The following is a 21,853-nucleotide window of genomic DNA, read 5'->3' as shown; positions in this document are numbered from 1 at the left end:
TTATATCCATACATGGTCCATTTCACAGACAGAGCCAAACAATGTGTTGGGGTTAAGGATGAACGAGTTGCAGTGATTTAAAAACATAACTGCTTTTATTTGTTCTGCCACAGAAAGAGATTGCTTCACCTCTGCTTAACTCTCCCCTGTGTGTGCACATCCAGCTTTCTACCCTCAACATCAGCGGGCATCAGAATCACCTAGAATGCTTGTTGAAACACAGATGGCTGAGACCGACAGTCAGAATTTCTAATCGAGTGAAGTCTGGGGGTAAAGGACCTGCACTTTGCAGGTCACATGTTTCCTGATGATGGCAAGAATGATGGACATTTCAAGGCTTTCTGCTTCAAGCATTCTTCAATTTTCAGATCAATGATCCATATTTGGGATGGGGGAGGCAGGAAGATCAGTAAGTTTAAGGTCAGCCTCAGTTACAGAGTAGAACCCTAGCTCAATGTGTGGGGTTTTTTTTCAGCATTAGCATACACTAACAACTGGAATTATCATTTAAAAATAAGTACTTTCAAGAATCAACAAAGCAAAATAAGTCATGGGATTAATAGTAAGTGAAATAAGGAATATTTCAGATTATTTAAAAGAATATACAAACACATACTTAATATATATTTATATGTATTCATATATACATGTATGTATATAGTACAGATGTACATATCTATGTGTATATATGTGTGTGTATACATATATACACATATGTACTTTTTGCATGATACTGCCCATTTGGTATTTGCTCCTCCCCGTTATTCATTTTCTGGCAAACACATCCATATGTTTTCTACTCAGATTCTACTGCTACCAATGGCAAGATCCCTGCCTCAGCTATTCATGCACCCCTCAAACCTGGAACAACTGCATTGCTAAGAGGTGATAAGTAAATGCTAAGGATCCAAGAGCTTGTACACTCTTAAAGCATGTGTCAACACTACCAAAAGCAAGAAAAATAATTTCCATTCTGGGGAATTACCTGTCATTGGGACAGTGACTTGGCAGTGTCCAGTCGTGGTGCGGATTGATGAGGAAACCCCAGGATAGGAAGACCGAGCTCGGCGTCAGCGTACCAACCACCAGCTGGAGAGGTTTGCGAGGGCGAGATTTACCTGTGGAGGCAGAACGCAGTTAATTCTGGACACAGTACCTCTTGATTGATGTTTTGAGTAAAATGTGTGCATAAAGACGATGGGGGAAAATGATATTCCTTTCCTTTGTTGTTAAGCTTTTATAGTATCAACATATTTTTTGAGTCATTTCTGGGCTTCATGAGTGTTTTTTAAATATTATAATTTTATATAATTTTTTTAGTTTTATAGTTTTTCATAGAGTCTACAAATTAGTTTTTGTTCATGAATTTAAACATGAATCAAAGAAAATGCTTTATTGATCTTGTGTGTGTGTTTATATGTGCATGTATGTAAGTACACGTTTGAATATGCGTACATATATATCCATACATGTTATATGCCTACATACATATATAAACTACATGCAATGAAACATGGTTTTAGCTCTCCTGTGAGTCATATAGTTAATGGAGTTGTTGGCTATGATTAATGAAGTAGATACATGGACATACATTTTCGTCTCTGTATACACATGCTGCTTGCATCATTTCTTTTCCAGGTAAGTTTAAAATGTGCCTTTTAAACTGAATGAACATCCTCCAAAAAGAAGTAAAATCGTTTAAGAAAGTTATTGTCATATTATTTTTCAAAAAAAATTCTGCCTTAGAGTGTAAACTCCCTTGATGTGATATAGTAATAGCCACATGCTTACAGTGAGCACACAAATAGAAAGGTGAGCAGTTTTTAAATAATGCCAGTAAAGGGGGAGCAACACAGAAAGCACAGTTTGTTCTGATGGCGCTAATTGAATATGGGAAATACCACAAGTTACAGTAATGCAATGCTAGAGTCTTTTCAAGCACATGAGGGGTGAGGGTTTGGGGGTAAGCACTGCAATTTTTAAAATTATTGGTAACCATAGAAATGAGAAGAAGACAGGAAAAGGAAGGACCTTGAACACAGGTTCAGTCAGGAAAATAAAATCAAAATTCTAAAAATGAAGTCTCATATAATTACATCCTCACTGAGCTCCCTCTTCACTTCATGAGACTAGACATATCATGTTTATTATGGGAAGAACTTGTGTTTTCTCCATCTAATAAGCTTGGAACAAGACAGAACAGTGTTTGGGACCTTTATTAAAGTGGGTAACACAGGACCCTATAAGTGAAGGCATTGGTGACATTTCAATCAAATGTTCTTGAAAACCATCTCATCTGCTTCTTTAAGCTGTGTGAGTTATAACTCTAGGAAGAATAAAGCCTCTGAGTCTAGAATCTGTATACCCTAGTGGTGTAAAAATATCCCCATTCTAACATAGTTGGCTTAGTAATGGGATACCTTATCTCAATATCTGCATACATTGTGTAATGTTCAAAGCAGAGTAAACCTATATCCTTAACCATCTGGCATTTCCTTATGGTGAAGTATCAAACTTTCTCACTTCAAACCTTCAACTTTTAAAAAGAAACAGTAAATTTGTATTACATGTTATTCTATGATTTGAGTAACTATCTCCCCAAAGTCCATTGAGCTAAAGGCTTAGTCTTCATCTCCTGCTGTTACTGGGAGTTACTATAAGAAGTCAGCCAATAATGGGAAGAGCTTAGATCTTTGGGAGGATTCCCTAAAGGGCAATCATGGAACCCCAGTCCCTTCCTCTTTTTCATCCTTTGCATTCTGATGATGAGGTAAGCATGATTGCCTTGCTGCCATGAAATCCCATCCTAACTCTAAAGAATGGGGCCTAGTGATTATGGACTCAAACTTCTAAAATTCTGGGCCATGTTAAACTTTTCCTCATTATGAGGTGATTATCTCAGGTACTTGACATAGTAACAGAACAGTAGAAACAAAACCAGGAGAGTTGACCTCTTAATGATGTCTAAACTAATTTATGAAGATCATAATCATTTAATTGGCTGCAAATGTACATGTACTCGTCTCTATAAACCTTTTCAGGCATCTGTCATCATGGCCTTGCAGATTGTAATTTGAGTCATCTTCATTTGACCTCTAAATAGGAGAGATGAGAATTTTGACTGAAGGAAGGGGGCAGACACAGCTTGAAAACAAATGCTGAGATTATGCTAGCCTTCCTGTTTCTAAGTTGACTGTAATAAATGTAATACAACAGCATTGTTTTTTTAAATGAACAATAAGAGCCACACAAGTTTCAAGGGTGTCCAAAGTTACATAAAACACAAGGTTAAACTTATATTTGGATTTCCTTGAATATTTTCCAACTTTCTTAGAAGGGCATCCTTGGCTCAGCTTATGGTGTATGAAGAGATGAAATGTACCTTAGAGATGAAAAATGTGTATTTTATTCTCCAGGGGATCTTAAGCTCATGTGATCAAACAATCCTGTCACTAACTTGATGATCTTAATATGAAAACAGCTAGCTAATTAGAATCCATGTGGCAGACACAAGTGTAAAACAAATGGAAGTCATTCCATTAGTCATTGTATCTCTCCCAGACACAGAACACAAAAACAGAAATTTTATCCATTGCCCGAGAGGAAAGGTAGACTATCACATGCCAAGCAAGATGAAACTATTTCCTGAGCTAGGAAGTGAAAATAATCTCCATGGCTAGCATCAGAAACCTCGAAATAAAATGAAGGTAGAAATTATTACTGAGATATGAAAGCCTCAAGACTCTGAATTTTCTTTTAAGTTTTTATTTATATGATCAGAGTTACATAAACAAACAGTTCTCTGAATAGCCATCTGAAGACACTCACATTCAACCTTATTCAAAACTTTGAAACACCATCCTCAGATACTTACTTTGTTTAAAGAATAAGGCTGTTGCATTACATTCATTACAGTCAACTGAGAAACAGGAAGTAATTTATGTCATATTTCCCCTTCGTGTTAAGAGGCCAATAATTTTATCTATTTTTTTTTTCAAAATGCTTAATCATTCAATGCTACTTGCAAGAGAAATAATGAAAGTCAAGGAGAGAGAGAGGGGAGGGTGTTGATTTCTGCTGACCAGCCCTGTGCTGGTACATTGAGTACAAATTCAGAGTAGCCAAGGCTTCCATGCCTTGGGGTTGAAATGTTTAACGCTGCTCCTCCCATCTCATCCCTCCAGATAAGCAGAGCAAGCAACTACAAAGATTCTTTTGTGTGTGGCATCCCGGGCTACTCAAAAGACAGAAGTGGTTAGGGGATGACTGAGTGGGAAAAACAAAGGAAAACCCCCTGGTCGATGAAATGAAGGTGGAAAGGAAGATGTTCACGCACAGCCTTCATATGTTTTCCTTCAGGGCAATGCTCTGATAAAGTCTTGCTAATTAGACACTGCAAGCTTTTAATCTTTTGTCTTCAGTGGTGCCCACCCAACCCCTGTTGCTATGATTAAATACCCCAACAAAATCAACTCAGAGAACAAAGGGTTTACTTTGGCTCACAACTCAAGGATAATTCCATCACAGCACAGAGGTCAAAGATAGCAGGAACTTGAAATAACTGGTCAGGGCACATCCACAATCAAGCAGAGAGTGATGAGTTCATGCACTGGGCTAGTTTTCTTCCTTTTATATGGTCCAGGACCTAAGCTCCGGGAACTGTTCTGCCCGCTGTTAGTTACATCTCAATAAACCTAAGGGACATAATCTCACAGATGTGCCAAGAGGTTTCCAAGGTGATTTCAGCTTCTGTCAACCTGGTAACAGTACTACAGTGATGCATAAGTTTTACTCTTAATCATTTGTATGTTGTCCATTTTTTGTCGCTAGCCTTCCTGTTCTGAGAGAAGTGCAGAAAAAAAGAGACGTGGAATAAATAAAACCAAAGCACCAATCTCTTTACCATTTACACAAATGCGTTATCCTTTTCAAGCAAAAAAAAAAAAAAAAAAAAATGTTTTCCTTAAGCCAAGATTAGACCATAAAGCTTTGTCCTTAAAATCAGAAAGGCCAAGAGTGGGTAAGAGGTCACCCTCTATAGAATAGCAACAGACTAGCAGGAACTAGCCCCACATGACCCTGACCACAAGCCAGAAGCTGCATTAACTCACTCACTCCTCACAACAACCAAGGTGAAGAGGGTGTATTAACCGTCCAAACTTCAGCTTAGACGGTCACAAGTGGCAGTGCCAGCTTGTGCTGAGAGATTAGGCTGTGCCTCTCCTCCCACAGGGGCAGCTCAGGACTGATACCATCTGCACCTGCATGGCTGAGACATTCCCATGGCATTTTGTCTCTGCCGTGTAGCAAGAGATGAAGTTGCATGGTGCAAAGTTAACAACAGCAACAACAACAACAAAAAAAAAAAGTGCAAGGATTGTACCTGAACACGACTTCTTCTGGCTGGGAGGCGGAGCAGGTCTCACAACTATCAGATACTTCGGCTCTGCATCTGAAACAACAACATCATCTTTCAGCAAAATCCTCTCAGAATCAGCATGGGAGTTGGCACACTCATGCCATGAACGAACGTTTCTTGGTGTTAGACTCTCTGTGACCCAGGTACCGGTGAATGACAAAACTCACAAACTGGAAAATTAAGACTTCCTCAAAAAGCCCATTGAATTTTAGAAATGAAAATTAGATCCGTATTTTCAAACTGAAATGGGTATGGGTGGGGAAGAGGTCTTTGAAGAGAACATGCTATACAAACCCGTCTTTTTAAGTAAAATGGTCTTATTTTTATTGACTCACAAATAAAAACGTCACAGCGCTACTTTAAGGAAACCACTCGAAGTACCTGCCCAGTCGCAAAATGTATTCATCTCAGCAAGTATCTATAGAGTTAGAATGACCATCCTGAAGCTACACAACTTTACTTCAGGTTTCACACTTTCACTATCAACTACACCATATATATATTTATCCACCACTAAAATGACAAAATAAAAAAAACTATGAGAGTTGAAACTAGAAAAAATAGCTTTCAATCCTCTTTTATAACTCGTGTACTTTTGCCTGCATTCCTTCCTTTCATGTTACCTACTGCTGGCCTCTTGAAAGCCATTCTAAATTTCATAGTATACCTACACACTCATTTACACACACACACACCCCTGCATATATGTACATATGTACGTGTGCTTCCCTGGGGCCCTCAGAGGTCCAAAGAGGGCATCAGATCTCCTGAAACTGTACTTATAGATGATTGTGAGCTGCCTCATGAGTGCTGGGAACCAAAGCCTGGTCCTCTGTGAGAGCAGCAAGTGCTCCTAAGCTCTGAGTCATCCCACCAACCAGATATAATTTTTAACATATTCATTAACTCTTTGAAATTTTAAACATGTATACAATTTATTTTAATAATATTTAGTCCCTACTTCTTCCCCCAACACCTCCTGGATCCAGTCTATTCCCATTCCCAATTTCATGTTTTGTTTTCTTTTAATACTTAACTGTGTCCTGTTTTGCTGCCCTGTAATACATGAGTACTGGGCCATCTACTGGAGCTTATCATTGACATAGGAGAGACAATACTTAAAAATATTTATGTCTTAAGTAAAATGATGTTAAATGCCATAATACACTATATTTAATCTTAGCTAAAAGGCTGAGAAGTGACGTTAAAGCTAAGAAATCAATGTATGTTCAATAAGGTGTGGTCAATTTATGAAATAGCTGTTAACTAACATATCCAAAATGGCTGATTGGATACACACACGTATATATGTGTATATATACACACACAAATGAAATACATCTAAGACCTGTAATGTAGCATTCTTTGAGCAATTCTATTGGACTATCTGGCTGATGAGTTATTACTCCAGTATTTCTTGAGGAGCTTTGGAACCTGAGACTTCTTAGTCACCAAGTTTGACTGGGCTGCTGCCAAGTAACCAGAGTTCAGCACTATTTGCTCAGGTAGGCCTTTAGTCTTGTTTTTAATGTGCATTTGCATTTCTTTTTTGTGGGTTTGGAAGAGGCTTCTTGCCCAGGGTTTTATGGAGCCTTCATTTCCAGTTGGGGACTGGCTGGCATTTCACCATTTGCTGTAATCTGCCATATTAGTTACTGAGAAAAGCAACCCAGGAAACCACTGGAACTCACCTCTGGTTCTGTTGCATAGGTACCTCATGACCAGCACATAGTTAAGGGGTGTTCAAGCTTTTCACAGCCCCATGGATTTGAAAGTGTATCTTATTTGAAACTCACATAAGCTCTCAACCCAAATTCAGTAACAGGAATACAGTCACCATTGGGTGAGCTTATCAGGGATGTAGAACAATGCAGATATTAATAAACTATAGTACAATGCTTGCTTCCTGTGAGCAGAAAACTGGGTTGATAATGTTATAAACTAATGACAAGCCATGCTAATTCTACACATCCTAGGTAGTTACCTCATGTAATAGTGATATCACTGAGAATGTTAGCTTTACAGGCATGGAACATACATACAGTTACACCCTTCATGGGACCCCATGTCCAGTTTTAGACCCTATCGCCATTTCGAAATTCTTTTTCTTTTAACTTCTTCTATGTGTGTATGTAGGTGTGTGCATACAAATGTGTGTGGAGGTCAGAGACAAATTGTGGAAGTCAGTTCTCTCCATCATGGGGGCTCCAGGGATCAAGCTTGGGTCACAGGGCTTGGGGAAAATCACATTACCCTCGGAGCCATCTCACCAACCCAGTGCAAATATTAACATTTTGCTCTTTGAACTTTAAGTTTTGTAAAATTAAGTCTCATGGGACATTGGAGAATGGATGAGAGCAAATGGAGCCAGAAATAACAGCACTTGCCCATGGGTTTCTGCCTCCCTCTTCAAGTAAGGTATTCCAAGGACAGCAAGCTCCAGGTTCAGCAAGACCCTGTCTCAAGCACAAAGGAGGAAAGTAGCAGAAGATACCAGAAGTAGAGCTCTGGCTTCCACATGAACATACACAGGCCAGCACATGTACTCACACACACGTGGACATATACTGCACAACAGAAGAGGGCGATCACGTCTTATCTCTGACTAAGAAAGAAGGGGTGGAGGAAGTCACAGAAGGCTCTAAAACGCCACATTGCCCACTCAAGCCAGACTTGCTTTGGTGAGAAATGAGGTGTTGGTGTTTCAAGAAACATAAGCAGCAAGAAACATCTTTGTGTCCATTTTTTGCTATGTTAGTCAACATGGAAGAAGAAGGAAAGACAGGACAATTCAATGCCCTTTCGGTTCTCCCTCATTTATAAGTTAAAAAGAACGCCTGCTGGATATGCATGCCTATGTCAAAGGTGAGATAAAAAAGTTGGGACCTTTTGTGCAGCTTTTCTGTAATTCTGCTTAGAAAATCCTACACGCGTAGGAACTGTAAAAATGCAGATTGTGCACTTCCAGCATCGCTGCTCAGAGTTAAGAGCTCTCGGGTCCACACTGAAAATAGGCATTGTGTACTATCAAGGTCAAACATCCAAGTCCTATAATTGATAGTTTTCATTTTTGAAAATTACATTAATTAGCAAAATCATGGTAAAGACTGTGAGAGGAAGAGGTTTACTCTTTAATGACAATCCTGTTTTTTTGAAACAAGAGCCCTCGATGTTAGCTTTGTAGGTGGCCCTATAATTATGTAAATTCTTAACTTAGTCTTCAAAATGCCCCTTTAATAAGTCTCAAAAATGTACTTCTAGAAAACAAAGGTCAACCGTGAGTTTTACTAAATTGCTCGTTGTGGTAGAGTTCCTTAGAGCTAACTTTTAATTACTTCCTTAAAACAGACTAATTTAATTATGGTTTAGTGGCTTTTTGAAAAGGACTTGCACTACCCAAGCAGTGCAGATGCCAAAGACAGTGCCCAGGATCCAACATGGTCACAGGAACAATTGAAAACTCTGTCTTTGTTAAGTTCACAGTCATTTTTGCCTAGCCTGTGGCAGGGTGTCAAAACCTGGAACAGAAGTGGAACCCTGGGCATGTGTATTCATTCTTAAATACTCCCAACTTGCAGTATTTCAGCAATTTTCATACTCTATTGGGGATACACACATGGGAAAGTAGGGCAACCAAAAGTAAGATTTCTATTCCATTTTGCACTATGACAGTCTTTTGGATTTGTAGCAGACTGAAAATATTCACATTTGGTCTTAGCAGATGTGCTACCAAAGTAATTATTTCATTATTTAAGGAATATATGCAATCAAAATCTCAATGCAGGAAAATTTATGTAGGAAACAGTTACTTTAAATTTGTAATTCTGGTGCCTAAGTCTACATAGTGATACAGCCCAGTTAAATTTAATTTGCTTAATACTGAAAAGGCCCTAGAGTAGGGGATTAGAAAGTTTATTGCTAAATGAAATATAATATTAGAGTCATTTATAGATATATACTATTATTTGTTTAGTCAAGGATATATTCCTACTATAATTGCCCCACTAACTCTCAAAATTTAGATGTTTCTATTAGAAATTTCCCCAAGAAAATTATACATCACACTCATTCATAGATATCACTGTAAAAAGTCTACAAAATATGTTGTCAAACAGAAGCGGATGATACATTCTAGTTAGGTGTAGTTTCTTACAGTGAACAAACATAAGGTGGGTTTGTAAGACCATATCTGTAGTTCCTGAAAACACAATGACAAGATCCAAAGCCCATCTTGGGGAATGCACTGATGGAACATTTTTCTAGCATTTGAGGGCACTTGATGCCCCTTTGGACCAATGCTCAGTTATACAGTGGCAAAGTCCCATGGTAGGCAAGTGTACAAGAGGAAGACTGGCCAGAAGTGTTAGCACTGTGCTAACTCCACAACAGTTACTAAGTTATGTACACAATCTAGTAGTTTTAATACATCATTTAGATTACTAGCTTTTTGTTAGTGGTACAGAAAAAGAATACCTATAGAACTGGCATTATCAGAAACTAAATGAGCCCATCTTTTACAATATTTCCGTCTCTATACTGAAAGGGTTAAGCTAACTTTGTAACCTATATGTCTTCTAAAGCCTATAGTTTTGAGTTTTAGGTCCAGGTTAAGCTAAAGCCTCTTAGTACCTTTCCAGAGAGTGAAGAAATGTGACCCTATCTGTGAGGACAGATAAAAAAAAAAGGGGGGGCAAGCAAGCAATGACCTTCACTCAGCAAAAGGAGGACCATACCCTTGTCCTTGAGATAGCGTTTCTTAGCAACGAACCTAGACTTCTTCTGAGTAGCTTTTGACCTCCAGCCAAAAGTCCGAAGCCCCTAATCTTCAAGGATGAGCTAACCACCCCCACCTTAAATTGTAGCTGCATCCACACTTGGCAGGACTGGCCAAGCTTGAGCACGTAAGACTAACCAATTATCTTACTTTATAACTTCCTCATCCAATCCTAAATTGCCAAAACTGCAACTTCAAATTTCCCGCAATTTTTCTTTTAAAAACCTAAAGGCCTTTGTCTCCCGGTGCCACTCTTTGCTGACTGGCAGGGGTGACCCTGTTGTACAATGGTTAATAAACCTCTTGCTTTTGCAACGAGTCTTGGTCTGGGGGTGTTTCTGGGAAGGGCACGATTGAACTCCTGAGCTGTGAGACCCCAGGTCTTACAATACAAAGACTTGGTGAACTGAGCTCAGGCTAGACCTAGCTACACTTTGCGTTCAGGCTTTGTTTATTTATGCATCTTAAAGCATGAGAAGCAGCAATTATCCATTAGCACATTCTGAAAGAAGGAATAAATTGAGCTTTGCAGGAAGAATGGAGAAACGATTAGAGACTGGGAGCCGACATAAACACAAACCACATTTTTGGAAAACCTTATCATTTTCAAGCAGAGAATTAGTGCATTTATTATTTTCAGAACTGTTTCTCTTACTTAACAAAATTATTTATACCAAGCATTTGTTTTAGTGCAGGATCAATAAGCCTTTTCTTTTCCTGCCTGAAAAACAAATGGAGACAATTTGAAAACAAACCTTGTGGTATTTGGTAAGTATTTCCGTCAAATATTACAAAATCGTTTAAATGATGAACTTGTGCCCAGTCTGACAGAACACACTGCTGTGCCCCTTGGTTCAAAGAAAATTCTGGCTTCCTTAGCCTCCAAGAGTGGAATCACACCAAAGTCTAAAAGATCCACAGAAGTGTCCAGTCCCATCACAGAACCACCAGCAATGCGAAAGGGACCTGGGGATCAGCCACAGAAGCTGGCCCAGAATATTCACTCGCCTCTACTGAGGGAGCTTATGTCAGTGTACATCACAGGACAAGCCTTCAGGGGTGACGATACCAGTGAGAAGCAGCCCCTGCTCGCCATGCAGTGAAATGGACAGGGTCTCAAAGCACAGCCAGGGAACTCAGCTCTTATGGGAAAGGGCCTTTCTTCCCAAGCAGAATGTCCCCAGAGTTATGCTCTTCTTGTTCACTCCTCACAGCCTACTAACATGTCTGGAAGAAAACACTTACATGGTGTTTTCAAAACAGCACTGGTTCAAACATATCCCATTCAAGGAGATGTCACTCGAGTTTCACCCAGAGTTCTACTTTTCATTTGATGAGATTTGGGAGGCAATAAATACTATTAAAGACATATTTCACCCAGGACTAACTATGTTAGTTTAGGGCCCAATGCAAAAAACAAATGGTGAAACTTTTCTTAAAAAGCAAAGAAAAAGAACTATTAAGGACATAAAAAAATATCAAAAAGGGGGAACTGTAGAGAGCTGCGTAATGCCGTGCCTTAAAGATGGAGCTGGTTTCCGCCTTCCACCTTCCCGATGGTGAGTGCTCTCTGTCACAAACAACTCCACATTTGGCTAAGGCTGAGGATCTGGCTTGCTTCCATGTATGTGGACCTATCTGCATTGCCCACGTGGCATGCTGGGGTTGGCTACCCAGAGGCTATTTAAGCTGTGGGCTGGCTTTCCCCAGGGTCCGATGATTGTTCAAGGTTCCTGAATAAACTGCATTGAAAAAAATATATATATATATATCTTTTTCTCTTTCACTATCTCTGCACTGACCTGTTATAGTGTTGCTTGCCACTTAAGGTGGTATTCTGGAGATGGGCTCCATTCATCTAACCACACTCTATCTTACCTCTGACTCCCAGAGACTTCAGACTTTTCTGTGCTTCATTATGAGGCTCAATTCCTACATGAGGTATATTGCGAGGTAGAGCCAATTGGAAACCCTATCAGGTCATTATAAATCAAGCCCAGCAGCCGGGCGTGGTAGCACACATCTGTAATTCCAGTACTCAGGGAAGCAGAGAAAGGCAAATCTCTATGAGTTCAAGGTTAGCCTTCTCTACAAAGCGAGTATAGGCCAACCAAAGCTGCACAGAGAACCCCTGTCTCAAAAACCAACCAAACAAACAAACAAGCAAAACAAAGAAAGAAATCAAGCCCAGACGTCCCTTTCTCTCTTCACACATACATGGAGGAGGCTCTGAGAGAATGTGTGGGGAGCAGGTGAGGTCTTGAGTGCAGGCATATCACTGACATGGGCACACCCATGTCCAGGACCCCATTGTCTTGGACCCCTGAAAATTGGCAAAGCCTTCCCTAGGCCAGGCTCAGCGATCTGGCAATGCCTCCCTCTGACTGGGTGTATGGCTGCCATGAGTGTGTGGAAAAAGCAGCAATGAAGCTTCCTCCTCCAGGATGACTGTAGCCTGAGACTACAGCCCTACAGAGACTTTGAAAAACTAGCCAACTCCACCTCCTCGATGCACACAATAAACAAATATGCATTAGGTTCCGAGTTGTGGAGTAGGTGCCTGTCCAGTCCAGTCAGACCAATCCACCTGACCCCAGCTTTTCTGTGTGTCTGCCTCTGTCTGTGTGCCTGTCTGTCTGTGTGTAATTTCTTTGTTCCTCTCTTAGCTCAGGCAGGTTTCTAAAACCAAGCCACGCTGGACACAGTGAGCAGGGACACATGAGTCTTGGAGACAAGACAGCTGAGAACTGAGCAAAGACAGGGAGGGTGTGGTAGGCCAAAGCGCAGAAGCTCAGGCTTCAACCCCCCACCCTGGGCCCACAGGGCATCACTCACTAAATGAAATGTGAAGAAAACTACATATTGAAAAGAATGGTAACAGCTCATTTAACTCTGGACATAAGGTCTTCCAAGGGCACTTGTCACCTGCTCGTGAGGACAGCACTGATCTGATCCTCAGCTCCCCGTCCCTGCACACTGGGTATGTCTGCTGCCCCACGTTAAGCCTGTTTCCTGTGATCTGGCACAGGGCCTGGTATGTCTCATCCAGCCACTGTCCCAAACTGATCCTCCTCCACTTCCCCACTCAGACACTTTATCTCCCTGATGTCACAAATAACTAGTAACATATTTCTCTGACCCACTTGTCCTAATGGGCAGGACGCATCTTTTCCTACCTACCAAACCCGTCAGATAGTAAATTTCTGGCTTTCGTACCTATAGCATTCTCCTTGCCTGTGCTTATATGTGCACCCCACAGGGAAACTTGGTATGGGTGTTTGTTGTCCGTTAGCCAGTTTAATATTTGTATGGGCTAGCTTTTGAAGTAAGGCCTGTCCAGGTGTGCGTGTGCGCGTGCATGCACGCACACACACACACACACACACACACACACACACACACAGATACACGTACCCATGGACTCTGAAATTTTGTCACAATATCTTTTTGAAAGGTCTGGTGAAAGATCAGGACTTCATTTGGACACGGTTTCTTCAAGGAATGGAGTCCAGAGTAGAAAACTTCAAACTAGCAGTGTGTCCTTCCCCTCCTTTAAACCAGTCTAGTGAGCATTACCAAGTAGAGGTATAGAGACAAGACTAGATTCCTAAACAGAATTTTCCCATTGAGTTAAAAAGAACCTCCCCTGAGGGGGGAGCAGCCTTACCAGGCCACAGAAGATGACAATGTAGCCACTCCTGATGAGAACTGATAGACTAAGATCAGAAGGAAGGAGAGGAGGACCTCCCCTATCAGTGGACTTGGGGAGGGGCATGCATGCAGAAAGGTGAAGGAGGGTGGGATCTGGAGGGGGGAGGGAGGGGCTTATGGGGGAATACAAAATGAATAAAGTGTAATTAATAAAAGTTAAATAAAAATTAAAAAAAAAAAGAACCAGAAAAATGTGTGTGTGTCACAGGGTTGAAAAGCTCTGTGTTGTGGTGGCTAAAGACCACACCAGCTCTGGAGCCAGCCTGCTCCTGGGCTTATTATTCCTAAACCCCAGAGGTCCACTGTCTTTCCTGGACTAAAGAGGGTACTGCTGTCAACAGTGTCTGTTCTAGAGAAACTCCTAGGACCAACTGACCAATTCCTTGGGCTAGGACTTTGAGAGAACTCAAAAATCATGATGAAAACCTCGATCCTAGCACAGGCTGACTAGCTAATGTGTGCCCCATTTGGTGGTGGACACAGTAGAGCACTCCTAACCTACACCTTCCCTTGACTTCCCTTCTAACAGCACCATCCATACTAGAGTGAAGTTTGGGCTGCCACTTAACATCCAGATGGTGAGCAACCTGAGACTCACGCTGAGAACTCTAGGCTTTCCCTTGCAAATTCACTGAGGAGTCATCTTTCCAACCAATGTGGAAACTGCTGAGAAAATCAGACTCTAGTAACGGGTCTAGCTAGACAACGGGTGTAAATCTTGACACGCCAGACAAACCAGGACATTTGCCAACAGTAGATTGAACCCCTAAACTCAAATAACTGTTTCTCCCAGAACCACCACTACAGGCCAGGAGAGATGGTTTGTTTTGTTGATGATGAACCTTACTAGGAGAGGTGAGATTAGCTCAAATTCAGTGAGCCTGGTTAGCGAGCACATGGGGATAGTGAGGCCCAGCTCTGCCTCTGGGAGGCCTCATTAGGCTGGGAAAATAAAATACAGATGAATACATGCACATGAAGAACCCGATCTGACTACAACATAAACCGATAAAGCCAAATGCAGCTTTCACAGCACAGCACGTGGTCTGGCTGACATGAGCCAAAGAACACTGAGTGTGCTTGGAGAGTAACCCATTCCGAGGGAATTAAAATAACAACTACAAAAGCTGATTAAGAGTATTGTCCTTGGTTTTGAGATATCCCTAAAAGCAAAGGAAATTCTAGCACCTAATTCTTGTCTTGTATTCCCATCCCCTGGATAACCCTTTGGCCCTCCAGTTTAACCTTTTATCAATTTTAAACCACCATCTCAATAGTCAGACGCCTGCAATGATTCTAGAATAGTATATCCAGAGCAAAACATTATTTTTAGCCCATGACAACAGAGAACATTTTAAATTGAATAATCAATGATGAATTTTTAAAAGTTAGAATTTTATTTTAGTACCTTATACAATATGGTTGACAAATAAAATTCTGTACTTTATATTGAGATTTGTTTTAGTCAATTTCCAAAAAAGACAGATGTGGAGATGATGTATTACTTTCTGAGGTCAGGAAGATGAGTAAGATCCAGTTAAAGTACAGTTAAATCCAATAGAAAAAAATATTTAAAAGATTTATCTTTAGCAACATATGGGGAAATAATTGTCTATTTTCAAAACAGGCCTTTCTGGTAATAAACTCATAGTAAACTGACTAAAAGATGGTATGTATTGATTAAGAAATTGATACCTGCCAATAGCTTTAAAGATTTTTTTGAAATTTACTTAAATTTTGCTAAGTTTTATGCATTGGAAGAAAATCAAATGATTCTAGGATTTCTAATTTTTAATGAAAATTTTGGATTTATTTTAATGATTTAAAGCCAAATACTTACCTCATAGTGAATTTATTTCCAGAAAAATAACTCAGAAAGTGGCTTTAGATAAAGAGAAACAAAAATCTGTCTTAAGAGGTACTCACAGCTCTTTCAGACATTGTGAGCTCAAACCCTTTCCTATTCATTAGTTCATTGTGTTCCTAAGTTCAAAATACATGAAAGAAAGAAGAAATATAGGGCTGTTAGTATCTTCAGCTCATGGAAGTTTATTTAGGTAGAGTATGAGGGAAGACAGGTCATACATACATACATACACACACACACACACACATACACACTTACTAACAGTAATAACGATGCTATAGCCGGGCGCCTTTAATTCCTGCACTCAAGGAGTCAGGAGCAGGGGACCTTTGTGAGTTCAAGGATAGCCTGGTCTACAAATAAAGTCCAGGACAGCCAAGGCTATACAGAGAAACCCTGTCTGGAAAAACAAACAAACAATGATGCTAAAACCCAAGCTATTGGTGCCTGTAATTGATGACACTGACTATGCAGGAGTCTGAAGCCAACGGATCTCTTGAGCTCATGTGTTGAAGGCCAGGTGAACAGCACAGAGAAATGCCACCATTAGTAACAGCAGTTCACATGGAGTGTACAAAAGAAAACAGTTTGTACAATGTACACAGAGAGGACCATAAATGTTTTCTGCCCTGGCCTCCTGTGGAGTAGAGGAGGTACACATGTCAGGGGGGCAACCATGAGAAAGGCAAACACAAGCTCTGAAGGCACAGTTGTTACACACTGCAGCTCACATATATGTAAGTTAGGTAGTTATGATATTTGGCCTCTTTTTTTCCAACTTTATTTATTTATTTAGTTGGGTTTTTTTATTTTATTAATTACACTTTATTCACTTTGTATCTCCCCATAAGCCCCACCCTCCTCCCCTCCTGATCCCACCCACCCTCCCCCTTCTTCACGCATGCCCCTCCCCAAGTCCACTGATAGGGGAGGTCCCCCTCTCCTTCCTTCTGATCTTAGTCTATCAGATCTCATCAGGAGTGGCTGCATTGTCTTCTTCTGTGGCCTGGCAAGGCTGCTTCCCCCTCAGGGAGAGGTGATCAAAGAGCAGAACAATCAGATTATGTCAGAGGCAGTCCCTCTTCCTATTACTATGGAACCCACTTGGACACTAAACTGCCATGGGCTAGGAAAGGATCATCCTGAGTGAGCTGTCCCAGAAGCAGAAAGGCACTCACGGTATATACTCACTCATATAGACATGTAATATAGGATAAACATACTAAAATCTGTACATCTAAAGAAACTAATCAAGAGAGAGGACCCTGACTAAAATGCTCAACCCCCACCCCAAAAGGCAAAGAGGAAGGACAGAAGAAGAAGAAGAAGAAGAAGAAGAAGAAGAAGAAGAAGAAGAAGAAGAAGAAGAAGAAGAAGAAGAAGAAAAAAAAGAAGAAGAAGAAAACAGGAAACAAGCTAGGAACCTGCCACAGAGGGCTTCTGAAAGGTTCTGCCGTGCAGACTATCAAAGCAGACACTGAGACTTATGGCCAATTGTTGGGCAGAGTGCATGGAATCTTATGAAAGAAGTGGGAAATAGTAAGATCTGGAGAGGACAGGAACCCCACAAGGAGAGCAACAGAACCAGAAAATTTGAACACAGGGGTCTTCCCAGAGACTCATACTCCAATCAAGTACCATGCATGGAGATGCTTGGCCTCTTTGAAAAAAAAAAAAAAAAGACTGTTACAGAGTGTTACAGGAGCAAACCACCACGAGCCTCCTGTTGTCAATCCAAAGATTCCTGTATTGTAGGTCAAATATGGTTTCCTAAGTGGTGAGCAGCCACAAAAACATGAGAATTCAGTTCTCAAGCAGTTTTGGAGTCGTATTCTGGACCAGCCATTTAAGAGCTACCTAGCCTGGTAGAGTTTTTGGGGTCACTCACGTATACTATCATATCATCTGCAAATAGTGATAATTTGACTTCTTCCTTTCCAATTTGTATCCCCTTGATCTCCTTCAACTGTCTTATTGCTCTAGCAAGGACTTCCAACACTATGTTGAAGAGATATGGAGAGAGTGGGCAGCCTTGTCTTGTCCCTGATTTCAGTGGGATTGCTTTAAGTTTCTCTCCATTCAGTTTGATGTTGGCTATAGGCTTGCTGTATATCGCCTTTACTATGTTTAGATATGTGCCTTGTATCCCTGATCTCTCCAATACTTTGAACATGAATGGATGTTGGATTTTGTCAAAGGCTTTCATGAAATTTGCAGGTAAATGGTGGGATCTGGAAAGGATCATCCTGAGTGAGTTGTCTCAGAAGCAAAAAGACACACATGGTATATACTCACTCATATAGACATACAACATAGGACAAACCCACTAAAACCTGTGCATCTAAAGAAACTAAGCAAGAGAGAGGACCCTAACTAAAACGTCCAATCCCCATCCAGAAAGGCAAAGAGGATGGACATCAGAAGAAGAAGAAAACAGGAAACAACCTAGGAACCTACCACAGAGGGCCTCTGAAAGCCTCTGCCCTTCAGACTATCAAAGCAGATGCTGAGTCTGATGGGCAACTGTTGGGCAGAGTGAACGGAATTTTAGGTAAGAACTGGGAAATAGTAAGAGCTGGAGAGGACAGGGTCTCCACAAGGAGAGCAACAGAACAAGAAAATTTGAACATAGGGAACTTCCCAGAGACTCATACTCCAACCAAGGAGTATTCATGGGGATAACCTAGAACCCCTGCACAGATGTAGCCCAGGGCAGTTCAGAGTCCAATTGGGTTACATAGTAATGGGAAGAGGGACTGCCTCTGACATAATCTGATTGGCCTGCTCTTTGATCACCTCCCTCTGGGGGGGGAGCAGCCTTACCAGGCCACAGTAGAGGACAATACAGCCACTTTTGATGTGAACTGACAGACTAAGATCAGAAAGGAGAGGAGAACCTCCCCTATTAGTGGACTTGGGGAGTGGCATGCAAGCAGAGGGAGGAGGGAGGGTGGGATTGGGATGGGAGGAGGGAGGGGCTTATGGGGGGATGCAGAATGAATAAAGTGTAATTGATGAAAAAAAATAAAAAATAAAAAAAAATAAATAAATAATTCTTTAAAAAAAAAAAAAAAAAAAAAAAAAGAGCTACCTAGCCTTGAGACATTTACGTAAGCTTTGATTTCCTTATGCACAAGCGTGATGGTCCTCCACCTTCCTAGTGCCAAGGCCCTTCAATACCGTTTCTCATGTTGTTATGAACCCCTAACCATAAAATTGTTTTCATTGCTATTTCATAACTGTCATTTTGTTACTGTTATGCATCATGAAGTAAATATCTGATATGCAAACCCTGGGAAAGGGCCTTTCCACCCCCAAAGGAGTCACAGCCCACAGGCTGAGAACTGCAGGATAAGAGGATTCAAAAATTCTACATGCTAATGCCTGTCTTTTCTGAATTAGGTAATGGCCCATCTTAATTGCTGACACCTGTTTGCTGCTTGCTAATTACATATCAAGGAAGGGGGCTGGGCTTCTCTTGGTCTCCATGGCTGTACTGTATCATGGCCTCCTGTTGTTTTTCCTTGCCTCTGCCTCACCATTTTTCTTCCAATCCAACATGTTTTTTGTTTGGTTGGTTGGGTTTTTTTGAGACAGTGTTTCTTTGCGTAGCCTTGGCTGTCCTGGACTTGCTTTGTGAACAGTCTGGCCTCAAACTCACAGAGATCTGCCCGCCTCTGCCTTCCTGAGTGCTGGAACTACAGGCATGTGTCACTGCATCTGGCTCAAGTCATATTTTTTAATCTCTATTCTTACTAATAGATAATTTACTAGGGATACTAGAAGATATGAAATCTAGAAAGTGGGAAATCACCATTCTCTTCCTTTGGAATCCAACTAAGCAGCACCTGATCTCTAATCACTGAGTACAAAGAGGCAGCTTCAACATGAGTCTCCACTGATTAGACCATGACCATAGGAACGCAGTGTGTGGCCAACGTGGCTACATCACAGCCTCAGATCTTGCTTTTGCTTTTGTTTCCTAATCTTATATTTAGAGTTGTTCCATGCTTGGGACAGAACAGGGGAGTGGATATGGCTATCTGTTTTTAGTAACTAATACCTCTACTAAAATAACTTCTATGATTTCCTGGTCTCACTTCTCAGTGCCAAATACAAAACCAAACCAAATCACACAACCACTCTTTGACCAAGTGTCTTCACGCTAGACAACTAAAATCTTGCATAAACCAAAAGTTTAGTGGGAATAAAGCCCAGCCCTTGTTAGTGACTGCTACAAAGCTCAGAAAGATGAAGTTAAGACCAAGGCCATTCAACTTCTATGAGAAGTGGATAAAATTTACAAACCATGCACATTATTTGTTAGGACCTACATAATATGCTCTGCATCATTTACCCAGACTTCACAATGCTTCTGGAAGATCATTCTCTATTTTAGACACACACACACACACACACAAAGAGAAACAGAGCTGTTAAGTACTTTGCTCCAAACCAGCCTACCGTAGCTGGGGTGTCCAATTTGAATCCAAGTTTGTTTGAGTCAGTTGTTTTGTTTTTATCTGCTGCTTCTCAAGTAGAGGGTAAACTTTCTTAGGACATGGGAGTCATCATTCTGACTCAGGATTCCTTCCAGGATATGGCATCTAAGGGGGGGGCACTAGCTCTTTGCTGTCTCAGCACTAGTTCCGAATCAATCTGCAAGATGGAGGCCAGGAATGCCCGGAGAGGACCACAGCTGCATGAAATGTAGTTCTTGAAAAATGGGCACAACTGGAAGAATTAAAACTCTTAACTCCATTAAATTGACTGCATTACTAACACCTGGCTAGAAGACTAACTCTTCAGTCAGAATCTGCAGTGGTTCAGAGTATGAGACTATTTTCCATTTGTTATTTGACCCAGCAAAGTAAAGCTTTTTGCCTTGTGCTACTCAATTGATAGATTGTCATTCTCTCTATCTTCATCTCTTGCTCTATCACTCTCTCTGTTCCCACTGTCCTAAAGTATTCACAGATATTAACAGATTACCAGAGTCAGACTGAATGTTCTCTCTCTCTCTCTAGCATACTTGCAAAAAATTATCAAGAGCTAAACTTAAAACTGAGCATCAAGAACTGTGCAAAGTGGTGCAGCCTTTGACCCAGTCACTCATTTGAGGCAGGTGGACCTCTGTGCCTTCAGAGCCAGTTTATACTTACTATAAAGATATAAAAGTGACAGGGTGGGCTCCTGGGAGGATATGGAGGCGACTCTAGCTAAGACTCCTAGTAGGAGGGGTCATGGAGACTGAAAAGGTCACCTCCTAGCCAGGCAGGACTTCCAGCAGAGGGAGGAGGACACCAATCCACCCACCAAAACCTTCAACCCCAAATTCCCCCTGCCTACAAGATGTGCAGGGATAAAGATGGAGCAGAGACTGTGGGAATGGCCAAACAATGACTGGCCCAACCTGAGGTCCACCCCATAGGAGAAACCGAACCCCTGACACTATTCATGATATTCTGCTATGCTTGCAGACAGGAGCCTAGCATAGCCATCCTCTGAGAAGCTCCATCCAGCAGTGGATCAAAACATATGCTGAGACACAGCCAAACATTTGGTGGAACTCGGAGAGTCTTGTGCAAGAGTGCAGGGAAGAATAGAGGAACCTGAAGGGGACAAGAACTTCCCAAAAGGACCAACAGAGTCAACTAACCAAGAACTATGGGGCCTCACAGAGACTGAAGCACCAACTAAAGACCATGCATGGACTGGACTTAGGACCTCCGACACATATGGAACTGAAGAACAGCTTGGTCTTCATGTGAGTCCCCTAGCAGGTGGAGCTTGGGCTGTCTCTGACATGAACTCTGTTGCCTGCTTTAGGATCACTTTCCCCTAACTGGTCTGCCTTGTCTGGCCTCAGTAGAAGAGAATGTGTTTAGTCCTGATGTGACTTGATGTTTTGGGGTGGATTGGTATGGGGGAGATGGTCCCCTTTTCAAAGGAGAAGGGGAGGAGGGGAAGAGAAAAAAGGGTAGGAGGGTGGGGCTGAAAAGAGAAGAAGAAGGAGGTTCAATTGGGATGTAAAGTGAATAAATAAATATTTTTTAAAGATATGAAAATAAATATAGAAAAT

At 41.1% G+C, this 21,853-nt stretch overlaps 1 protein-coding gene across 12 annotated transcripts in view; it reads right to left on the bottom strand.

Annotated features, from left to right (window-relative positions):
- The window catches only part of Abi3bp (ABI family member 3 binding protein), a 210,431-nt gene that overhangs the window by 128,358 nt on the left and 60,220 nt on the right, over nt 1-21,853 (bottom strand). For all 12 annotated transcript variants that reach the window (XM_021634091.2, XM_060370558.1, XM_060370560.1 and 9 more), the window contains exons 3-4: nt 5,384-5,452; nt 986-1,118 (exon numbers count right to left, since the gene is read on the bottom strand). In XM_021634091.2, the coding sequence (XP_021489766.1) occupies nt 986-1,118; nt 5,384-5,452 (202 nt within the window). The remainder of the gene's footprint in view (nt 1-985; nt 1,119-5,383; nt 5,453-21,853) is intronic.

This window comes from Meriones unguiculatus, chromosome 17, assembly GCF_030254825.1.
Source record: "Meriones unguiculatus strain TT.TT164.6M chromosome 17, Bangor_MerUng_6.1, whole genome shotgun sequence".
Lineage (NCBI taxonomy): Eukaryota > Metazoa > Chordata > Mammalia > Rodentia > Muridae > Meriones > Meriones unguiculatus.
Note: the sequence above shows the minus strand (reverse complement) of the source record. Positions and strands in the feature narration are given on the sequence as shown.